Raw genomic sequence first — 24500 nt, 5'->3', positions numbered from 1 at the left:
TCACTGTTTAATGTTCCCTCTCTTTACAGTGTATCGGAGTTGTATTAAGTTACTGCACAAAAGCATTCAAGTAGCGAAACACAGGGTGGCTTTTATTGTGAAGCCGTCACAGGAGCGCAATGCTATTTGTCGCGGAGGTTTGCAATGAGCACAGTTGACAATGAATTAGCTTTAAATGTTCCCAAGGCGGTAATGAAAGTAGACAAGCTACGCACCTCCAACTCCTCAGCAAGGCAACCAACTGCTTTTACTGTGCCTGCTGTTGTGAGGGAACTATTTGAGCAATGCACAGCATGAAATCAGATCACGGCTGCAGTTATTTTGAATGACTACTTTGTTAAAACTAAGGGATTTTATTTGGTTGGACTGTGAACAGACACATCAATCACATCTTCTCTGGCAAAAGTCTGCTGTTGCGCGTCCAGCTTTGTCTCAAACCCATTTGCATGCTATGTAATATAATAATATATAGTAATAAGTGGGAACCTATTTACAAATAATGTGGTACTGCCCAGATGTGAAGTATTTTTGGTCTATACATGTATGCACATGTGCTACATGATGTAACTGGAACTAGTATTCCTAGTTTCCCTAATGTTTGAAGTCTAAATGATCAGTAATTAACACTACCACACCAAGACTGTTGCATTCAGGTCCATCAAATTCGCTGTCATACTTAATCCAAACTAAACCAGTAATGAAAACTAAAAATTGGATCATCAAAAGAAGTCAACTAGAATTTTTCTATTTGATGGAATAGTGCAGTCAGTGTAAACATCACATAGCTTCAAGAAAGATATTGAACAGTGTGGATATTTCTTCCAACCTTTAGAGCTTGATGATGGGGAAAAGTGGACCACAGTAACCTTGCTTCCAAAACACACAAATAAATTGAGGAACATTTGAGAATTTCATGTCAAAACACTGATTAAATGTATCATTCATTTTTAACATAACCTTTTTATATTTTAACAAGAAAGCATTGTTATTGCAGCTTTAATCAGATAATAGCTCGGTCTGATCCAGTAGCTGCTTCATGTTCACTTACCAATTAGTTTAAAGATAATAATCTCCAGAAATGACACAGGTTCTTAAAGGTTACTTGTCTCCTTTTTTGAAGCGTTCCTTATGCTATTGGGATGCAACTGAAGCCCCAGTGCTAATTTTAGCGGTAACACTGAGTCACTGAGACAGGACATTTCTCTCCCTCCTCATCACATCCTTGTGTGTTCACTCAGACATCAGAGGTTTGCCGCCACCATTGTAATAATCAATTTCTTCCTGGGTGGAGGGAGAGGAGGAGGAAGCTGTGGAGCGGCTGTCAATCCAGGAAAGGGTTAAAGGAAGCAGGTTGCTCAGCTGTCATTAATATTTAAATTTGGCACCCCAGCCAGCCATCTCTCCTTACAGCTTCTAAGAAGATGTCGAGTCACGTCTTTGCAGTTGATGACAGTGTTGTCATCAGTCCCATCCTGCAGAGCTAAAGAGCAGAAACAACTGAAAGTGAGAATTATGACCTCCGGCTTTAGCCCATGGTGCTGCAGAAGTGGTCAGTATGAAATCCATACTCATGACCTTTAACCTTAAAGTCCCTGAAAGCATGTTATACCAATCAGCTTCTTATCATGAACCAGGTTTCTGTATTTGTGTTTTTTTCCTTGCTTTCCTCACAGGATTGAGGTGGGCAGGGCTCAGCTGAATAAAATGTGATAACATAATTAATCAAAATCTAACAACATTTTGAGGTTGTTTACATATCTTGCCAGCCACTGTCAATCAAAAGAGTTTTTGGCCTCACTAGCTACAGGGCTTTGAGATGGCACTGTTGGTTGGTCCACCACTTTGGAACAAACTGACATATCTCAACAACTTCTGGATGGACTGCCATGAAGGCCCGTCCCACTGACTCTGGTGATCCTCTGAACTTTCCCCAATGCCACCATGAGGTTGACAGCTGTGGGTTTTGAGTGACATATCTTGACAACTGCTGGATGGATTCCCATGAAATTTGGTATAGACGTTTATGCTCTCCACAGGCGGAATTGTAATAACTTCGGTGATCACCTGAATTTTTTAATAGTGCCACCATCGGGTCGAAATTTTACCCTGGCCAATACTTTGGTTCGTGACCAAACACATACAATTGATTCGTACTTTGTGTTTATGGCTAATTAGCAAATGTTAGCATGCTAACATGCTAAACTAAGATGATAAACACGGTAAACATAATACCTCCAAAACATGCTAACATTATCATTGTGCGTATGTTAGCATGCTGATGTTAGCAATTAAAGAGGTGGTATTATGATTTTTTGCTTTTCCCCTCTCCTTTATTGAGTTATATATCTTTTTTGTGCATGTAACAGGTGCAAAGGGAAAAAGCCCAAAGTCCAGCCCAAAGGGAGTTCCCATCTCCCACAGAAAGCTCTGCTCTGAACTGCTTGAAAACAGCTGGTTTGTAGTCCAGCCCTTCACTTCCTTTACTTGTGACGTCACAATGAAAACGCGTCATAAAGCTTGCCAAGCAGATAGCGGGGTCAGGCACGCCCTCAAACCAAGCTTGGTTTGAGCTGAGGCCCTTTGGCTCGACTCGCCTTTGTTTGGTTTTCCATTGTAGAAATGTTGCACCTGTACCTGCTTCCAGGTACTTTTTTTTGTATCACCTCACCTCCGTCGACGTTCCAAGAGAGCCGAGGGATACTGAAATGTAACGTGAAAACAGACAGACTGCTGATTGGTCAGAAAGAATCGTCATTATTCACTGCATCATCATTGCGTGCACCAGACAGCAACAGAAAGTTTTATATTTTGCAGTTTTTGTATGGAATTTCATCACTAAATCCACAGAAATCAGCTGTGTAGATTTCGAATATTGACAGTTTTACAAGAAGTGATGGCCGAACAAAAATGTGATGAATATTTTCGGAGTTGAGGAGCTCAGCAAGTGGCTGTGCCGACCGCGGGAGGAGCGGATGAGGCCGGTCAGCAGCCCGCTCACAGAGCCCTCTGCTCCCGCTGGAAGGTTTTCATACGCTTATCTGTCTTTGCATTTTGAGGAATGTTGAAACGTTTTTACTTAAAAAAGAGAAAGCTGTGTGGATCGCTGGTGTGTGTGTTGGTGCGGCAGTTGTGTGTGGCGTCGCTATGACGACAAGCTACGTACTATCTCTGGGTACTATCTGCAATAGAAAACGGAGCAGGGCCGAGTAGAGTCCAGTCTATCGATTTGCGCTATGGAACCTTTTTTCGGCAAGGCAGCATAGATCGTCAGAACACCGGCAACAGTTCAACGTTTAGTCCTAAAAGACGATGCAACCCGACTCTGTTTGGGCCTGGAAATTCACAATCACAACCTGTAAGTATGCTTTATTGGTTGTGAATTATATTTAAAATAAACGGCAATGTAACTTCACAGACTGTTCAAGTGCAGAGTTGTTATAAACGTTGGCTAACACAGCTAAAGTTATAGCTATAATGCTAATGTTACACAAAAGCTACTGAGCAAACGTTCAAATTTTTATGTAAAATTGAGTTGAAATATGGTGATTTTTGTAGTGGTTTATGGTAAGATGTGGAACAATGATGTTGTGTGGTTGTGGATTGGTAATAACTTCAGACTGCAGACTGAAGCAGCTTTGATTTGGATCACACTACCTTGTTTCTTACGACCCGCCCTTCTCTGCTTCTGATTGGCTTGTAGTCCTTACCTGGGAACTGCGCATGTGCAACTCCCAACAAATATTTTGTAAGATGCATCACTGTAGCTCAAGAGCAGAACATTCAATAGAACAATAGAACAAAAATAGAAGGGTGAAAAGAGGAGCTGCAGCAATGTACAGTATGAGAAAAATATGCTGTTTCATGAAACCATGTAAACCTGTTCTGGTACAACCCCTAATTAAGATTTTGATCCTGAAAATGAGCATAAAACCACCTCTTTAACTCAAACACCACTCATCGGGCTGCTAGCATGGCTGTAGACTCTCATTATTTATGACATTACTTTGAATTCAGACTAAATCAAGTGTCGCAATGATTAGCCGCAGGGTGGTATGCCTGATTTGGTCTGAATTCAGCTTTGGACTGAGGGTTGCATACAAGCACACGTTCCTGGTGGTTTGCCTCTCAATCATCGTAATAATTGCCAACGTGATCATTTTCTGAGTTGTAAAATCCTGTATTTGGGTATTACAAACCGTTGTGCATTGATTTGGTGTCTGATTAGTCTCAAACACTTCTTGGATTATATTTCATTGTCAGCTGTTGTTTTAACGAAGGCCTGTTTTTGGCCTGAACCCCTAATACATAATACCAAAGGAAGTTTATTTTTCACATTTTAACTTTGATTTTGTCACTGAGAAAAACTTTGTTAGTGGGCTCTCTAAGAAGTGTGCCTCATAAAGAGGATGAAGGAGGAATAGTTTCCCAGGTAAGAGAAATCAGAAGGCTGAATCTGTGAGCAGATTGTGAGCAGATGGTAGATTGCTGTGACAAGCATTAGCACTGCTACAATACACTGATAACATTACAAATGAGAAACAACACACACACACACACACACACACACACACACACACACACACACACACACACACACACACGTACACCCACACACACTACTATTTATTTATACTATTTATTTAGTGGTTGATACATAGTAGCTATTGATCAGCTGGGCTGTGAGTCTTCAATTATGCTAAATGTGACACAGGGCTTATCAATGTGCGATAACCACAGTTATCACTCTGGAGCCAAATGTTATGTCTACTCTTGAATGGAAAATTGGCGAGGCGGAATATTCACCCACGCGCGCTCTGAAGCCGAATGCCTTGCCTGGGCGCTCAAGAGTCACAACTATGGTCCCATTAGCATTTGATGGTCTCATTAAACAGCCCATTAGGGAGCCTCGCTGTGCGAATAGGAGGCTCTGTGTGCAATTTGCACGTAATGCGTTCCTGTGCCGTTCAGCCAGGTGCCCTTGAGAAGTACATGGCATTTCTCTTTCTAATGGAAGCTCTGCAGTTTTGGGGAACATTGTTTAGTCTGAGGTGTTATTATTAGGCTGCAGTTTTTTTGGGGGGGTTTATGTGCCATCCAGGCCACATAGATAGATGCAGTATTTTATTCTATACCTATGATACAACCTGTTACAGTGTTGTTTTTACAGCAGTTCCTACTGACTTCCTCCAAGCTCTGGATTATTTTTCTTTTACAGTTTTGATGCTAAAAAGAGAAATGCGCTCCTTGCTTACCACTTTCATGGAGAAGTTAGATGTTGAGGCCCTCAAACAACACCAACAGATACAGATGGGTGAAAAATACATTTAGACATTTAAACATTTAGTTAGTTTGTTAAACTAAAAACATGTTTAAAATTTCTGTGACATGCCTCCTGAAACTCCTCATTTCTGCTAGATGTAATTATATCCTGCTTACTGGTGAGGAATAACATCATGACTCTTGCATGCTGTCAACACCGTATTCTTTATTTGATGCTTAATTGGCTGCTGGAGCTCGCAGGCGTGTCTACCCTCTGTCGCAGAGTGTCCTTCATCTGTTAATAATGCAGAGGGATGTGAAACCTTCATTTTCAACTTGAATGCACTTGCAGTAACTATCTGGTGTGTATTTCCCCTCCTCTCACAGTCAGGTCATTGTCAGTGTGTGCAAACAAAGCGGGACTATTTATACACTTAAAACTTGATAGCTCTTGTGAATTACCATGGACAATGCCATAGTGGATCCTAGAATAAGACGCGCCCATCTATGCTCAGAGAGGGCTGTGACATTTCAGATAACATTTAGAGGCCCGATTAATAATATGAGCAAAGGGTGTGTGTCCAAACCCAGTCCACGTAGCAAATTCAAATATATTTCCTAATTACTTCCAAACAACTGCTCTCTTAATGCGCCTGACTTTTGTCTGCTGACTCACTGCTTTGCTTCCCCGCATGGCTCGTGTCACACATACAGGCCCACACAGTGGCTTTAAAACTAAAATGCTGCTTGGTTACGACGTACTCTCGGTTTATCAGTCTGTAGACCCATCAAGAGCTGCTAAGTACTGTTTTGTAGACATTCTGCTGGTACTGCACTGAAGAATTTGCCGATGACATTTACTGCATTGCACGGCATGATGCCCGACATACTGTATGCCCGCATTTCATATTGTTTGTTATGGTAGCAACGTGGCTTTAATGTAAGTTGTTCGGTCCACCATTTGAAATAACATTCATGGTCCCCAAACAATGAATCATTATGACTTTTCATCTCGCACCATCACAGATCAGAATTTCAGTATGTCCAGTACTGAAATTTATACTAATATGAGATAAAATGACTTAAGTTCCCATCTTGTCCTTTCCCAAATGGCCAAAATTACCTCTTATATGTGTTCATCCTAAATGTGTTCATTACATGTATAGAGTTACAGGATATATGGTTATTCTCTTTCACATTTAAGTTCCAGTGTGTAATATTAGGAGGATCTATTGTCATAAATGCAATATAATATAAATTACTATGTTTTCAGCGGTATATAAAGACATTACATGATGAACCGTATAAGCCGTTTTGTTTTTATTACCTTAGAGTGAGCAATTTCTATCTACATGGTTCCTCTTACATGGAAGTCGCCATGTTGCACCACCATGTTTCTACAGTAACCCAAACGGACAAACTGCTCTACAGAGTGCATTCCGTCACTACGTTGAAAAAGTACAAGAAGAAGTAGTAGTAGTAGTAGTAGTAGTCATCTGGTTTATTAGAAGTAAAAGAGAAGAGAAATTAGGACAAATAGAGGCCCACACGTGTTATTTAGCACAAGAGCTGACAGAGCGTGTCAACCACCGCAGCTTCTCCTACACGCTTGCAAAGGGGGAGCGGTGAGTGAGTCATTGGTTGCAATTCACAACCCTTACCACTAGATGCCACAAAATTTTACACACTGAACCTTTAACTATTATGAAAAATATACATTATGGATTTAAATAAATAGTATCTGTAAAATATCCCCTGTACGCAGGATAAGCGGTTGACGATGGATGGATGGATGTAAAATATCAGATAGAAGCAGATTATGCATATGTGACTTATGAGAAGGGTGGGGTCGCCCCTGCCACTAAAAAGAAAAAGAACATGAAAAGAAGAAGCGACAGGGTGTAGACAGACAACATTTATACAATTAATATGTAATTAGAGCAACTCTTTGAGAGCGGAGTAGAATCCAAGGCTGCACATCGGATGACACACTCAAACGCTGACCCCAGTGCTAATGGTTAAAAGTACCATGCAGAGAATTCAGTTGCTTTTCATGTTCAATCTATGAAGTTTGGATCCAAAATTGGAGCTTGAACAAACTTCCACCCACATATAAGAAGTGTTGATTTGGACCATCACAGGACACTATAACTCCCCACCAGCCCTTGTCTATAGTCGTAAAGGTGGCATTTAGTACAAACCTTCTCCAAATGAGCCAATTCCCTGATCCTGTACTGTATTTATCATTTTTTTATATTTATATCTGCCCAGCCTTCGGTTTGGTGCAAATAAAGTTCCATCAGCTGTACTATTGCTCACAGATTGAATCTCATCAGATATCCTGCTGACCGCCCAGGCTGCCTCCATAAGTGCAAACTCAGTGGTGAGGATATTGTTTGGAGAAGGAGCTTCCTTGTTATTTGAAACGTTTAAGTCCAAAATGCAAAGTCTACTCCTTGAAAACTAAACTGACATCTGCTCTCACAAAATGATTGCTGGTTGCAAAAGTACACAGGGTATTGCATGAAGTAAACTTTTGCTTACAAAATATCCTCTTTTTTTTACTTGATCTTCTGCTTTTTATTCGGCCATTTCCCACAATTGATTGAGTAAAACATAGCATCTAAGTCTCTGATGGAATCAATAACAAATGCAGGAACTGATCAAGTGCAATCTAATGTTTCAGATACAAGTTGATGTCAGTGGCAACAAGACACTAAGTTTAAAGGAAATGATTGTCTGGGATTACTATGCTTGCTAAAGATGTGAATAAAGACGAGCCAATGAAAATTAAAGGAGTTTTTAAGGTCCACCATGTACAGACACAGGAAACAGGGGTTCTGGGCCCAAATGCAGGTAACAAACAGGAGGGTAGTCCATAAATCCAAAGGCAACCATATAAATCCAAACAGATACGACAAAAAACACGAGGTATAAACCAGATACATAAGACAGATCGCATGAAACACAGATAAGACTTTGATGAACAATGAACATGCACCGAGTGACAAGAGAAGCCCAACCAGGAGGACCGGACGCAGTGACAAACAGGTGAAACCACACAGACAATCAGTGACACAGAAACAGGAAGTAAAACAAGACCGCTACACCGGGGGCATAACAACTACAGAGTAAAACAGGAAACACAGAAAACCACAAAATTTTTTAAATTTGCAGGCAAGGGATGAGATCATCTGCAGCGTTCTTCCTGTCATATTTTTGCCGACAGATGTTCAGTACTCTTTGTAAAACCATGTGGCTGTTACTGTGACACCTTTCCTTTTGACACAGTGGCGTTTTTTGCGCGTTTTATTGTAGCTATCACAGCTAATTCTGATTGTCATTTTATTGTGATTTATTTACCGTAAGGTATAGTATTTCCTAGAGCCAACAAATGACGATGAAATATTTGTAACAACCAATGTAAAATATCTCGTGACTGAGTTCAGGTCAAATCACTATTGCCACGTTGATTGGTAGCCTATAGCCTACTGTCACCTAAAATGTCTAAAAAAACCACAGGTCCACAACATTAACAGTCCTCAGCTCAGCCCAGAGTGTTTATACCTGCCCAATAATTCCATAGGACATAAGAAAATACCACCATACATAATGGGTGACATGTGGGTCACCAGGTCATGTGTAATTAATTACAATAAAATGATGGCTGAATTCAATTTAGGTTCCAGCGCTTTTGTATTGTACGTGCTATGCTACTATCTCAGTGGGACAGTAATGGACTGGGCCATCGTTAATGTTATCGGTAACACCTGTGAGAACAGGTAAAAATGTCTGCCATGAGGTAAGATTTAAGAGTAAGCATTAGAACAAATTATGTTTAGTCAGTAACAAAGTGCAAACTGCTATAAATCCACATGCCTTTTTAAAGGATAAACATTCATATAAAAATGTAACTTTCTGTAAACAAACTTTCTTTCTATCTTCTTCAGTTACTTGAAGGTGTCCTTGACCGACCTCCCAGCTGGCCCAGAGAAGCTGCTCACAAACCACCAGTTTCACACTGATTCTACCTGCTGCTCTCAAGTGTAACTGGAATGTACAAAGCTTGCAGGGCTAGGAAATCATCCCTGAATGAGCCCAGTTATCTGGTCCTTTGTCTATTCCTGTGCTCCTGGCTGGCATGACTCAGGGAAATATTCACTTGTGAGGTTTCTCTCTACATGGAAGGCACACGTGGGAAGGCTTCCTCTGGTGGGTATAGCGTAGGATGACAGATCTGACCTTTGGGCTCGTGCCAGATATACCGCTCGGAGAGAGTTGACACTGAGCAGTGTGTCTGGTGTTAGTAACACTCGGCCTGGTGCTGCCTGATGGATGAATCACACTGAAAACCTCACAGTCTGTGTCTCTGGCTTTGTTCTGGGTCAAGAGCAGGAGACTGTGTATGAGAATTTCATCTGTAGTGTGGTCAGGATTGTTTTGCAGTTAATAACAAACCAGCAGACATTCTCCTGGAAACCTACTGAGAAATGTTCTCTCACATATGGGATGCTGAACACAAGTGACCATTGGACACGTAGTAATATGCACTCATGTTTAGTCCATTTTATTTAGGCTCTGGAACATTAATTTGACCTGTGACAAAAAATGTCACATACCTGACAGTATGACGCCTTTTTTAGAGAGGTTTATGGGTGTGGAGAACGACGTTGACAACTTCTGGATTGATGCTCATATTTAACAGTTTCTTTTGTGTTATTTAACAGGCAATAATATCAAATAGGTTAAGGGGACAACTAAGAGAAGTTTATTGCACATGTCAATAAAATGTCACATGATTTTAAGGTGATGACTGTGATACAATGTAAGTGACGAAAGTGAAGATGAGGATCACAGTGATGAGGATGAGGAAGGGCTGCTCGAGGAGCAGGTGGGTGATGGGTATGGCGAAGATAATTGCTCATGATGGTGAGATGATCATGATGCTGAACACAATGATGATGATTAAAGAGCAAGTATGAAAGAGGTGATGAAGAGAAGGAGAAGAAAATCACAGTAGTGGTGGTAGTGATGATCCCTCACAACCTACTCCCCCCCTAAAGGGGCTTCGTCGTCGCTGCCCCTCCCATGAACAGCGTCGCTTCGGTGACTGCCGCTTTACGTGATGACGTCGGATGTATATGAGCGCAGGCGGCGGGATCTCTCTCCCCTTTTACCGCCATCGGAGCGGAGTGTCTTTCTTCTCCGGGACCTCTTCACTGCGCAGCGCCGCTTCACCAGTGCAGCCTCCGGCCAGAGAGCAAAGGTAAGGGACAGCACTTGGAAATGGCTTCGGCGCCAACGCCCCAGACTTGTGCGTCGTTTCAGAAGTGAAATTTAAATTCTGCTGCTGAAACGAGCAGCTGCAGAGGGAGACGGCTGTGGTCTGCTAACGCTAGTCAAGTCAGACAGCGGCAGCAGCAGCCGCAGCCATTGAGCCTGGCTCCACCATGATGTGTGTTAACGTTACACGCGATTTAGAAAAAAATAAAACAGCGGTTATCATGTGTGCCCGTTTCCCCCTGGGTTGTTTTGTCAGTCACTGCGTGGATAGAAACCACAAACGGTCGGATAATTCTCGTTATGGTCGGCGTCTTTCGACATTTGTTGACACGTGTCTTGTAGCTTGTATTTTTGGAGTTGACCTTATTTTTTTTGGAGGATGATACCCAGGGTAGGGAGCTGTGGATGGGAGTCTGGATTCGGTATACAGCACACGGCGGTTGGTTTAACTCGACAGCCGGACAGATAACATAGCGAAAGCTGGTTAAAACATGGTCATTAATGCCACCGGAGAGTTGGCACCACTTCCTAACTGCCTCATTATATATATTTTTTTCTAGCCACGGCACCGTGTCTGTCGAAGCGGTTCCTCCCACTTGCTCAGCCCAAGTAACGTTAGTGCGCATCAAGCTAGCAGCACATAAGCTAGCTTAAATAGCCAGTCACATCGAGGCAGTGACAAGACCGGGCAGGCCGGCTAAAGTTAGCCTGTTTACTAGCTAGTGGCCGGGTTGTTTATGGAGGAAGCGAGTGGACATTTGTTTGACGTCGGACGGTAAGCGTTTCAACAGGTTGGGCCGGCTCGCTTGGTCCAAATGAAGTTGAAAATGTGGTTTCAGAGTGAGCTGGCAGGCAGGCACCCACCCAGGGCTTTTTGTCAGTCATCCATGGTTTGCTTGAACCGAGCATGCAACACGTGGTCACTGGGCAGGATTAGAAGAAAAAGCTTGTCCCAGAAAGGAAAAGGTCTGTCTCTGGCCAGTCTCTTGTAACATATCTAATTACTAATCTAGGCACACAGATGTGGAAACAGGAACTCTTCCAGTGGACATGTGTTTTTTTTGTGGCAGGGGTGACATAATTAAAAGGTCTGTTTGTTATATGCTAACGTTAGGTAATTAGATTCCAAGCTGATCATGGCCAGTTGAAGATGTAATGCTTGCCAAATGTATCCCATATGTCAGATATCGTGAGTCACTTGGTCAGGTGCAGATGTTTTCCTCGTGATGATTTTTCAGATGATTGCCATTGTTAAAATGACAAAATATTGAATAGACATACTTAAAACGTGCAAGTATTCCAGGAGCGTCTACAGTGAAGGATAACATCTACATACCTTTTGCTGTAACCTTGTCTCCTAGTAAAACAGTGTGCCCACATTACATTGTCCACCTGCAACTAGTTTTGTTCATTTAAAAGCAAGAATTGACGCAAACTTGAAACACCCTGTCACATATCATATCATTCAATCGCAATATATTTTAAAATGTGTGCTGGTGCTGAGGGCTTTCTACAGTACTTTCCTATCAATAATTTGGCATAATAGAGGATACAAGATGACTGGGTGGTGGTTGTCATCTTACCTTTTTAGATAATGTAGTGTGATATGGGGCGAATGTGCTTCTAATATTTCATGCTTGTGCATTTGTCTATCTGGACCAATGTTGACTAAAGTGAAAGCTTTGAAGTGCATCTCCGTGTTGAAGAGTGACAGAATGCATCTCTCAGTTGAGAACTGGGACATAATTAAAGCTACAACATGCAGACTGCTCTATTTGTCATTTATCCCCTTATGGAGGAAGAAACAATTTGATCTGCCATGTGACTTGGCTCTGAGCTCAGTGAACTGTCACATCAGCTCTGTAGTTGAATAATCTTGCTGTATTAGCTGAATTTGGGCCAACTTTTTTATTTTTTATATATGAGAGAGAGGAGGGTGTTGATATGACTTTGAAAGGATATCTGTCAAGCTCCTTTAAAAAAAAAATCCCTTATGATTTTTAAAGGCCTTCTCTTGAGTTTGAGTGAAATTGTTAGTCTGTGAAAACAGTTTCATCTTGGGCTGATTTTCTGATCATGTGTGACTCCAGAGGGTCTAAGTTGTGGGCCTTGGGACCCAGAGCATGCTGCTGATTTACCCCTGAAATGACAGGTGAACGGAATTACTGACTTGACAGGATGGGAAACCCAGCAGGAAGGTGGCAGTCAAAGACCAGGTTTTAGGAGGCTTTTTGCCCCTGTCTGTGCCCTATCAAAAGGACATTCACATTTTCTGCATACTGGGATTTTTGGCAGACCTTGCTCCTAGGTAGTACCAGATTTATGCTTGTTGTGAATGTGTGATTCTGAGTAGAAACTAGTCAATGTGGTAGGTATAAAATAATATTTTCACCATCATGTATAACACAATGAGGCAAAGGTACGCAAAATTGCTGATGTGGACATGCGGCTAATAAATATATAATCAATTAATCTGCCATTTATTTTCTGAATTGTCTTTGAAATGTTGTGAAATGGTGAAAAATGTCCTTCTAAATTCATATTCACATAAAGCTCAATGTGATGTCTTCAGATGTCTTTTTTTTTTTTTTGTCAGTCTGAAATCTGTAGATGTTTAGAAACCAAAACCAGTGTAAATCAAAAGCTGTACTGACATACAGAACTCGATTTGAATTGCAGCTTGCTGTGAACCATTGCAATGTGACCACTTCTGCCAGCAGGGTCTTACAGATAAATAAAATTAAAAAATGAAATAAAAAAACTTTACTTTTGCAGCATTCAGTTCCCTCTGGTACACAGTTTTAGGTCCCTGAAAATGTACAGTGAGCCTGACATGGTCATCTCCATGCTGGAGAAGAAAACTTAAAACTGCTGTATTTCTTAAAGAAACTTAAGAAGGCAAATTTCTGTGTGAAGTTCTTGTCAGCTTTTACAGAGGAGCAATAGAAAGCATACTGACTGTTAACATCACTAACTGGCATGGCATGTATACAGCCCAGGACTGGAAGACTCTGCAGTGGGTAATTAAAACTGCTCAGATCATTGGTACCCGTCTGAACATCAGATATCTGTGAGGTGCGGGCGCAGAGCCCAAAGGATGCTAAAGTACAGTACCCACCCAGCCACAGCCTGCTCACCCTGCTGCTGTCTGACAAGTGATACAGAAGTAAATACCAGACTTCAGAGTAGCTTCTGCCCCCCAGGCTATTATACTCCTTTAATTCAAATTCATCCTAGAGGAACAGTCCGCTGGCTGCTAGGCTAATTCATGCAGTATAAGATGCATGATGATATCCTCGTCATTTTGGCTCGAACTGAACAAACATGCCACAGCCTCGCTGAGTGAGTTTGGCTTTTAGGGAGGGGCGAGAGCCAACACTGTAAAGGAAAGGGGTGCGCTGGATTGATAACACAAGACAAACCAGAGCATCATTGCAAAACGGAATGCGGCACAAAAATAGTTTTTTGATTAAAGGAAGCCAGAATTGTTAAACAGAATTTAATAGCCCACCTTTAGGTCTTACCTGTGAAAGTCCACCATATCTGCCACTCTGAAAAGGATGCCATGGTAATCAGTCTCTCTAAAGGGGAGAGGGTGAGGAGGACTGCAAGTCTAGAGTTGAATAAAATTGCCTTTTGTCTGCGGAAGGCAGGGAGTTTTGTTTTTAAAGCACGTGATTGACTGTGTGCACTCATAAAATCAGTGTACACCAGTGTTGTCAAAAATATCTAGATTTTTTTATATCAATTCTGAATACGGTTTTAATATTCCTTTCCCACAGTATAGATCCTGAAAATGCGCTTCTCTTGTCCCCGACAGTGAGCTGACACCATCTATGGCTGACACACACCGCTGCAGCGCCCACACAGCCCCGCCTCCTGTCACACACAGCGCTTTCTTCTCGTCTCCTTTCCTCTATTTGAATTAGGTTTTTCCCCTTGCCAGAGTTTCGACAAGTCCCGCCCTACTGTGCTGTGATTGGCTACTACTAGTCACTTGTGATTGGATGCTGGCAAAGAATACAAGCAAGCTCGTATGAAAGTGATGGTACAGAGTGGCGCTAACAAAAGAGCAAAGCACCTGCAGGACTGACACGCTGTCCTTTATAAAGAACTTGGAGAAGTCTCCCCTTTCAACATCACTGAAGTATTAAACAAGATGACCCAGTAAACTGTTGTTTAGATGTCCTATTGTTTGCCTAACAATTAGGCAATCGCGATGTCATGTGCGATTACATAACAGCAGAAAGTGTACTATTTAATAAAACGGAGTGTGTTTGATGCTCACTTCTCTGTGCGTTGCAGTCTGCTCATTATCCGGCCACACCAGGCTCTTGCATGTTCCTCTAAAAACACACAATGAGAAATGATTTTATGAGCAGTGTGCGAGTAATGTTTAAAACAACAACAAACTGTATTTTGTTCATTTTCCTTGATAATCAAGAAAGTGGACTCCGTGCCATTTGTTACATTATAATCAAATCACAATATTGCCCACAATAATCGCAATAAGACTTTCTCCAAATCATGCACCCTACTAACAATTTATAATTATCAAAACTAAGCTAATCCTTCTCAGAGCAGACAGCAGAGCTTCAGCTGATAGGAAATACTTTGACTAAGGTCAGAAGTAAATTAACTGATGCTGTTCTGCTTAACATGCAGTAATATTTACTTACCAACATAAGTTGATGAGATAATTTAGTAATTATATATAGTAATTTAATCCATGTTGTGTCAATTTTCCCCCGTGGTGTCAAATAATGTTGAGTACAGATATTTTTCAAGGTATTGTATCGAAGGTAGAAATTCCAGTAGTGTACACGACTCATTATTTGGGAATAATATATATTTTATTTTTTCCCCCATCAGTCTTTTGTGCAGAATAGATGCCCGCTTTTGCAGTTGGTCAACTTATTGGTTAGTCATTGTGAATTACGGATCTCACAAGGCTTTTCTTAAAGAATGGAATGATTGCACTGAGCTATGATTTTATCACCTGTTTTTAAAAAGGGGGAGACTGTTTTGGTAATACACTTTCAAATAGACCCCAAAATTTTAGTGAGACCTTTGCATGGTAATTTAGTTTACATTTTTCTGTATGGTGACGTAGACTTTCTTAGGTGCAGCATACATTTGAAGAAATGTTGACAAATTTTGACTTTACGTCATGCTTTTAGTAGGAATGATTTTTTGTTGTGTAGTTTCACTGGAAAAAATATTCTTTTTTGCTGGGGTCTGTCAAAGGATGTTCTGTCTGGAGATCACCACATATGTAAACACTTTGAAAACACGAAAATCCGCTTGTAAAGTCTAGTACAATCAGCTGTTGCAGTAACTTTGAATGTCTGAAGGTTTGTGTGACCACAATGCATGGAAACATCATTTGGATCAGAGAATAGAACCTAACCTATGCTGGATGTGTAGGAGCTGTGTATTCCTCCAGGTGTAGTATACTGGTGCTTTTTAAGTATTTTTGTCCCTAATCTTAATCATTCTATTTCTTTTGGCCTGCCATCAAGTTACACTCAGAATTAACATTAATTGGCAGCAATAGCAATATGACCTGTCGATGGCACGTTGGTCATTTCACCTGGAGAAAGTGACATCACTGCTGGCTAAAAATGAAGTGGTTAGGGCTGGGCGATGTGGCCAAAAATGTTATCACGATAAAAACATTTCATATCATTCGGCTGATTTTTTGCTCCTGACTGAAAAGTTGAAGAAACCAGATGGTTAATTATGTGGTTAAACTTAATGGTCAGAATGGAACAAACAGTGGATCGCTTAACAAATCTGAGGGAGTTAACATTCAAAACTATTGTGATTTAAAAAAAAAAAAAAAAATTGAACAAATCTGATTAGTAAATCTTTTTTCAGTCCCTTTTCCTCAACAAAATTTATATTTTTAATAGAAAAATGAAGTGCTAATTTGTTCGTGATTCAAATGAATTAAACCAAATATTTATTGACATATGATATATTGAACATTTATTGATATTGAGGAAAATTATATTGCGATCAGTACTGTTGCCCAGCCCTAATGTCACCTTAGCTAATCTGTGTAATATTTGCAGCACAGCAACACCTGCACGCTGAGGTAGACAAACGGTACAGTAAAGGCAGAATCAAATTCAGATCTGCTTTATTTTAGCCAACGCAGATCCATGAAAACATGTCCTGATCGAACCTCATGCTGAACTTCAGTGAACAGTATTTCACTGACACTGTTTATACTGCAAAATATGCTCAACTATTAAAGCTGGGTTTATTTATTCACAGATTTCACATATCCAATTGTCCATCCCTAAAAGGTCATGCTAAAACTCAAATTCTTGCAGTTGTAATGGCTCAGTTGTAAGTGTAGTGGTGTTGCTACTACTACTCAACTACTGAAAAGTAGTTCATTATGTGTAGCTAACTTCATCACCCCTGTTGTACTCCAAGCAGCTTAAAATTGGCCTCAGGAGTTATTTGCAAAATGCTGTTTGACCGAGATCGGATGACAATCAAATGTTAATCAAAATTAATTGCCATGTGTCCTCCAGTATTTGTAAATTACCTTCTCTTCTTTCTCTTTAGCATCACTTGAGAGTCAGCTAAGATGGCAGACATCGACAAGTAAGTACAGCGTCTACTAGTGCTACTCTGTATCAAATGCTTCTAACAAAAAAATACTCTCCCCTTTTGGTCTAATTGAGATCACGATTTATTTATCACGATAATCCATTGATTTTTACAAATTTTTATTGCACCTCTATTGTACTGTTTTCACATCCATGTTGTGCTGCACTTCTGCTAATGTACAAATCTGTGCATCAGATGACAAGCAAAGACTGGTCCTTAAAGTGCATCGTCTAGAAGAAGCTAACATTTTGTTGATCTGGTAATCAGTGCTTGCTTTTTGTGCTTCTATGTTTAAGTAGGCTATGTAGATAAATGGTTCTCTTTTTTTTGTTTTTTAACTGTTTTTTATGATTGGTATACACAGGGTGTTTAATTTTGAAAATCGACCGCGATCTCTCTATGCCGTTCTGTGCCTGACTTCCTGGCCAGGGGCAAGTTCAGCGCCAACAAAACTTAGCAAAACGTTTTTAGCAACGGAAACGGTGGTGCCTCAAACACCCCGTTGTGTATGCAAGCGCCATGCATTTGCCTGCCTTTTTAACACCGTTGCGTTTACAAACTTGTTGCACATTATTGGGTAACACCTGTGATATGCCCACCAAGCAGAAGAAAACATACCTCGAAGCATGAAATATGAAATCCGAAAATGTTGCGAACCGGTGCAAAATGATTTGAGATTGAACTTGTCCCAGTTTGATCTGCTCTGTGCAGCTTGATGCGGCTTCCGTCTAAAATAGATTGGGTATTCTTCGTGGAGCGGAGCCAAGTGCTTCATCTGGCACACCCTGCGTCTGACTCCCAAGCATTGACTAGAAGGGCCCGACGAGCTCTGGCAGCAGCGGACGCATGCGGACTTGTGGACTTCGCTGTCTACTCTGGACTGCATGCAGCCAAATTGCAGCAGAGTTTTCCATGAGCAGAGCACGCATTTTAAACGGCAACATTGCTGTCGGTCATGTTCATTTAATTATGGGAAGTTAACATCGTAATCGCGATCAATCTTCGATTAATTGTGCAGCTCTATATACAACATGATTAAACCCATAGAGGGCAGTGCAGCTGGCTCTCCTTTAATAAGCCCTAATTGGAAACATGTTGTTTACTAAGGCTAGGTTTGGTAGTTTGGGATGCCACGTCCGGGCTCAGGTTTCATTGTTGCTGTTTGACACACAACATAAAAGGCACCTCACAAAATCTGAGCGATGGATCTTCACATCGACTCTCACTTGTCACAAAACAGGGATGGATGCCGGCATGCACGCACTTGTCCACTGTTGGTCATTGATTTTCACCTTGTGCTGCAGACTGATGGGTGGGGGATTATAGGCCATGCTGGTAAAGCTGTGTGTTCAGTATTGAGCTCTCCTGCACTGCATCTTGAAGTAGGGTGTCATATTTCAGTGTTTTGGAACAGCATCGTGAAAAAGAAACCCTCCAGGGTTGATTACTGCTGGAGTTTAGCGCTATACTGGATCCCATGTTTTAAAACACAGAACTGTATGTTGTCTGGGCAGGGAATACGACTGAACTAAATTCTTCCTTCCCATCATCAAATGTGTTTTAGCAAGGCATGCAAATAGGACTGCAGCTTTAGTTTATTAGAGTGCTGCACTGTACCGATCATCCGTATGTTCATTCTTTGAAGCTTTAGGGGTGAATTTGTGAGTTTAATAATGTACTGATGTATTAAATAATTGATCATTTGTGAGATGATTTAAGACTCGAAGTGTTTTCAGTTTTGGTTTGCAGATGCTGGTAGGGTTGCCAAAGTCAGTTGCTTCCTCAACGTAAACGTGCCAGAAGTAGTTTGGTGGTTGGTGTTCATTCTGTGCACTGAAACAGTCTGAAGAGTCTGTGTTTTGGCTGACCTTCCCTTCTGCCTTCCTCCCCCTTTGTGTCTCCTCGAGCAGCAAAGACCAGGCTGAGATGGATCCGGCAGATATGGAGGACGTCGAAGAAGTGGAAGAGGAAGAGACGGGAGAAGATGAAAACAGCAAAGGTAAGCGTCTTAAAATGCAAAATTGTTGTCAATTTTGCAGTGGAGAATGCATAAATTACATGATTAAAATATTGAAGTTTTTAATCGTTTGGGTATATAAAAATGTATTTCCACTAGCAGAGTTGGTCTGAACCCCATGTGCTTCTGCCTGGTAGCTAAACCAAAGAGTAATTTGCATGACATGATTTTGAATTGTAGTTCAGAGCTGGGAGGCACTAATCTGTTTTATTTTGGTATGTCGATGCTGTTTATGCATCCTTTGATGCTCCATAAATGATTCAGACACATTATGATGTATTAGCCTACTCATACCTCATTGTGGACAGATATAGATGGCTGTTTGGCCTTGTCTATTTATAGCAAGTTTGAATAGTCTTTTAAAAGCTAGACTTGAAAGAAGGCACATTCTGGCTGCTTGCAACTGATCTGTCATAGCGACCACACTCAGGAGGCCTGCAAGCTGAGGGGAGATTAGAAATTAATGAGTAATACAGTTTTAGCTTGCCAGAGTTAACAGGCAGTGAAAACTTGTGCTAGGAAATGGCATATCACAAATTATTGCCCCATTTCCACTGCATGGTACCAGCTCGACTCGCCTTTTTTTGGTTTTCCATTGTGGAAAAGTTGTACCTGCTACCCAGGTACTTTTTTTTCGCGTCACCTCTGTCAAGGCTGCTGTGAGACATTCAACCTCAAAAGGGACCCACAATGCTCAGATCATGAGATTCGTGGAAGTGAATAATTAAAAAAAAAAAAAAAAAAAGGTGAAACTATGCCTGCTGCCCCCAGAGTGTAAATCGTACAGCAACCCCCATCCACATGTTTATTCAACATTGCAGATGGCGAATAGGGATGCATAAATGCTTTACCTACGGATGGGGCTGGTAATGGGGCAGTGGATACGGCACTTGCCTTTGGTGTGAGACCTGGGTTTGATTGCCATTGTGACACATCCACCAATGTGTCCCTGAGCAAGACCCTAAACCCCTAGTTGCTCCAGAGTAGTGCAATCTGACATATTTAGCAATTGTAAGTCGCTTTGGATAAAAGCGTCAGTGGAACTTAGCACCAACACTGACAGGGCGACTGGTATTATAGCCTTAGCCAGGTTAGTCAAGCTAACAGCAATGTCGCTGCCATCCAAATGATAAACCCAAATGAGAGGTCAGAGCTGGAGGATCCCCTCGTGAGATTTAGATCCTCTGTATGGGAGCATTACAGTTTAGTGACAAAGATGAGTCAAACTGTATGCTGCCATTGTTTATCTGAACCGGTATGTCTGTGGAAACACTTCAGACATGTCATTTACGACTGCATCACCCCAAATGTGTTGATTGGTGAAACGAGACAAATGGACTGGAAGGCGAGTCCTTCTCTCTACAGCATCCAGGCAACCTCTGACTGCAGACTTGGACCGTGGCAAAGGTATAACTAATGCCATTGGAAACTTTATGGATGCAGCTATGTGACTGTACTCGTCAGAATACAAAATTTATGTATATGGTCAAAGTGTTTGAGTCCTGCTACAATGTGTCTCGTGCATTTTAGTCAGTCCATTGTGCCTTCCCTGTATAAACAAGTGAAAGCTGCAGTTTGTTTATAATTAACAGATCAGTCTTAGGATGCGTTACTGACATTTGTTGTTGACAATAATCCAGTATTGAGTGTTGGAGTAAGAATTATGGCCATTGTTGAATGTTTACATTTTTCAAAATTAATGTTATTTTCTGCTTTGTTTTCTTTTGTTTTACTGCTGTACCGAGGAACATATCACACTGTGAATTTTGTGTACCGTTAGAACCCTACCGTCTACATTTACAGAGCATTGTTATTGTGTATCCTAAGGAAGTGATGGAAGGAAATGGACATTACACGCCTTGTCATATAAATATCCAACAGTCTTGAGGCTATTTTGTCATAACGTTGAGAAACAACTGGCTTGTGTAGAGCAGCACATCAGGAGTGTTATTCAATTATACTCCAATAAGTATCTGTAAGTATCAAATACTAAGCTCTGAAGGCTTTAACAGTCATAGGACAAAGTTTGACATTTCCTCAGTGATTGAAAAAAGCTGTTATGGTCAGTTAGATTTTAGTAGAGCAGTAGATTCAGATGTGATGGAGCATGATACAGTAGTGGTTAAAGAAGTTTCTATTGATGGGGGTGTGGCAAAGATAGATAGATTGAGGCACTTGTATCACCTCAAAAGGAACCTGGTCCTGTGGTGGCTGACATATCCACCAAAAGAGCTTTTTGTATCAAAGCATCCAGCCTGTGTTGTGCAGCTTGTGTTCTGTGAATTCCGACAAGCATAAGAGTGTAGTTATTTGACCGGATGTGGAGCCTTGGACGGCTTATCTGTGCTAGCTGGTAACGCATTACAAACAAAATGCCCAGGATGTGCCAAAGGAGAAAAGTGACTTCCAATCTCTTTAATCTTCTCACCTGCCAGCCGTGATCTAACTGAGCTTTGATAGGTACATCGTGTCGGACACTTAGATTGTACCATCTGTCGCCTGTGTGGTTGCACAGAGGGAGAGCACCATTTATTGCTGTCTGCTGCCTATTGTGTCTATGCAGCGCTGGCACTTTGCACGTTACTAACCAGTGTTTATTCAAAGTTTACCTTGTATACTTCAAGTCACACAACAGGCAACAGCAGGTATCAAACGTGTGACTGAGAGATGACGGAATGCTTTAAGCAGGAAACTGCTCTCGTACTCTGCTCCACCCTGCTTGCATACTGAAACACGCACACTTGCAATATACCTCAGTATGGCTCAGATATTGCAGGGAAGAATAAGTCAAACTGACTTGGAACAAATACAAAGAAACATGTGTGCAGCTGGGGATCCCTGCCCTGAACATGAACTTGCTTATTTGAGCAAAGCATTCATTTAATAAAACCTCCCACTTAGTCCAGTTTTTTTGTCTACAAAATGTGAGCAAAAGACCCTTTTCACACTCCTGAGTTGATTTAACTGCCTTTATATTGCACTTTTGACTGTATATGTGGGGTTTGTGTCCTCAGCTCGTCAGCTGACTGTGCAGATGATGCAGAATCCACAGATCCTGGCTGCACTACAGGAGAGGCTGGATGGTCTGAATGGCTCGCCGTCAGGGTACATGGAGAGGTGAGACATACAACAAAAGACTCACTAAACAATTGAACCAAACACAGCCAAGTTAGGTGCAGGCCAGGCCAATATGAGGAAAATCTTATCTGCTATGTGCAATAAAATAAAGGGGGGGTGGGAGCAGACACAGCAGGACAGAGGCTGCAGCTTGATGATAAATACTGTGGTCTTTAGCCTCCCGGACCAAGTTAATATCTTGTTTCAGTCCCCTTACCTAATTAAAACTAGTTTTCTCAGTTGTCGTGTTTCAGGCAGTGTTTCACGGTGTTTGTCACGCATGTACATATCGCGATGACAATGAAGATATGACTTATGGGACAGCACTAGTTGGGTGCCTGAAAGGCACCAGCCTTCAAAGAGGGGGGGAGAGGGAGAGAGAGAGAGAGAGAGCCATCTTGGAACCAAACCGGCTTTTATATAGGCTGCAGTCAAGTCAAAAAATCTCTGGCTGCTGCTTGGACTAGTCGGGAGAGAGTGTCGTTATATGACCCAGTAATAAGTAGAGTAGCTAATATTACTTTTTAAGGTGTAGGCCTATATGCTAAGTAACTAGTAGGTAATGGCTATAGGCCTATTATTTCTGAGTAACTTGCCTAACACTGACTATAAGGATCAGATAAATTAGGTATGTTTTGATCATTGCTTGTTAGAGGCTAGGCCTATCTAATGTCTGACGTTTTTTTGATCACTCATATAGCCTATATACACTTTCCTGTATGAATGGTTGCCTTTAAGTCCTTATCTTAAAGGTTTTGGCACGTTAGAAATTAATTTCTTGTGAATGGTTGTAACAGGGTTTATAAGGCTTTTCAGACAGCTTTGATCTGCAAGGTCGCTCTGCGCTCCTCAACAGACAGGCAAACAAGCACTCCGCGGTAACCATGGCAACGACTTCTGTGTAACTGGCGCAATCAAATGAAACTGTCCCGGTGCTTCTCGTCTCGCGCACATGCCCGCTGCCAGAGTCAAGATGTCAAACTTTTTCCTACAGTTTATCAACAGAGTGATGTGGCGGTTTTTGATCTGAGTTTCCTGAATAATAACTGTTTCTTTAACAGTTAGGCCACCAGGTCTTAAACAGGCAATGACCTTTGCTGCTGTCTCATTCATTAAAAAGAATCTATCTGTCTCAGTATATTGTCCTGCTTTTTGCCCTTTGCCGATCACATGCCTGTCAAGTATCATAATATGCGTTTGTATTGCAGAGATTTTGCTAAATGTGGTCAATGGATTTTATCGATAAGTTTGACAACGTGCGTTGCTTTAAATGTTGCTGTCGCAAGGACTTGTAGGACGGCATTATCTTTTTTTCGTAAAGGATGGTCCGGTGCACCTTCTGCTAAAGGAGATAAGAAAGGAAGCATTGAGGCACCTTTCCTTAGCTTTTATTCAGCCAGCTCTTATCATGACTGCCACTGAAATACTACTTGTTCACTTCACTCAGTTAGGAACCGTCATAAGCAAAAAATACTTCTCGACCGCAGCCATAGATTCCCAGCAGGTGAGGCCAGTCCCTCAATGATGGGCCAAGGGCCACCGCAGAGTGCAGTGATGTTGAGCGTCTGTAAGGACTAAAGCAGGGAAGATGCTTTTAAAGTTGTGTAGTTGCAGTTGGCTACACAACATCTGATATAAAACCTTTTAAGGGAAAGGCTGCTAAACACTTGATCAAAACTAAAGTATTTTTTTTCCATCATAATATTCAAGTTGTCATTACATTGTAAAACATAAAATCGAGCTAGATTTGTTTTTCATCTAAAATGTCCTCAGTACCTTGCACAGCGGGTGTTTTTAACCACTCTATTGAATCCCCTTGCTGTGGCCCATCAGTCGTAGGTTGTAATTTACTCACAATTGGATGGTAGGTGGATGTTTTTGCCACTCCAAATGCATCTTTACATGCTAATTAGTTTTTTAAGTAGTGATTGCGGTTTGTTGAGCAGCGATGCTTTTATGCAAATCAAGCTCAAGTGAAGTTCAGTCATTTATGTTTAGCAGCAATTTTCAAGTAAGAGACTAAATCCACAGGTGAGGATACATTAAGTAGCATTCAAAGTAGCCTTCAACCTGCCACTGAATGGCTGAGCCCATACAGAGGCTACAGTTAGATTTCATTGTGCTGCTACTCGGCTCTTCACATGAGAATGTCAAGTCTCGGCTCATGTTAGGTCAATTACTAACCATCTCAGTAGCT

The 24500-nt window shown here is 41.3% G+C and overlaps 1 protein-coding gene across 5 annotated transcripts in view; it reads left to right on the top strand.

The window, feature by feature from the left end:
* The first annotated feature begins 10379 nt into the window (after nucleotides 1–10379).
* The window catches only part of nap1l1 (nucleosome assembly protein 1-like 1), a 28878-nt gene continuing 14757 nt past the window's right edge, over nucleotides 10380–24500 (top strand). For 3 of the 5 annotated variants that reach the window (XM_038738315.1, XM_038738314.1, XM_038738316.1), the window contains exons 1-3: nucleotides 10380–10525; nucleotides 19080–19168; nucleotides 22201–22303. In XM_038738315.1, coding sequence (XP_038594243.1) covers nucleotides 10395–10525; nucleotides 19080–19168; nucleotides 22201–22303 — 323 coding nt within the window. In that variant the 5' untranslated portion in view covers nucleotides 10380–10394. Of the gene's footprint in view, nucleotides 10526–17124; nucleotides 17164–19079; nucleotides 19169–22200; nucleotides 22304–24500 lie in introns of those variants that run through there. The other 2 variants (XM_038738317.1, XM_038738318.1) reach the window with 2 other exon arrangements.

Source organism: Micropterus salmoides, unplaced genomic scaffold (genome assembly GCF_014851395.1).
Source record: "Micropterus salmoides isolate LMB-PRFRI ecotype aquatic unplaced genomic scaffold, ASM1485139v1 Ms_hic_scaffold_23, whole genome shotgun sequence".
NCBI classification, from domain to species: Eukaryota; Metazoa; Chordata; class Actinopteri; order Centrarchiformes; family Centrarchidae; genus Micropterus; species Micropterus salmoides.
Note: the sequence above shows the minus strand (reverse complement) of the source record. Positions and strands in the feature narration are given on the sequence as shown.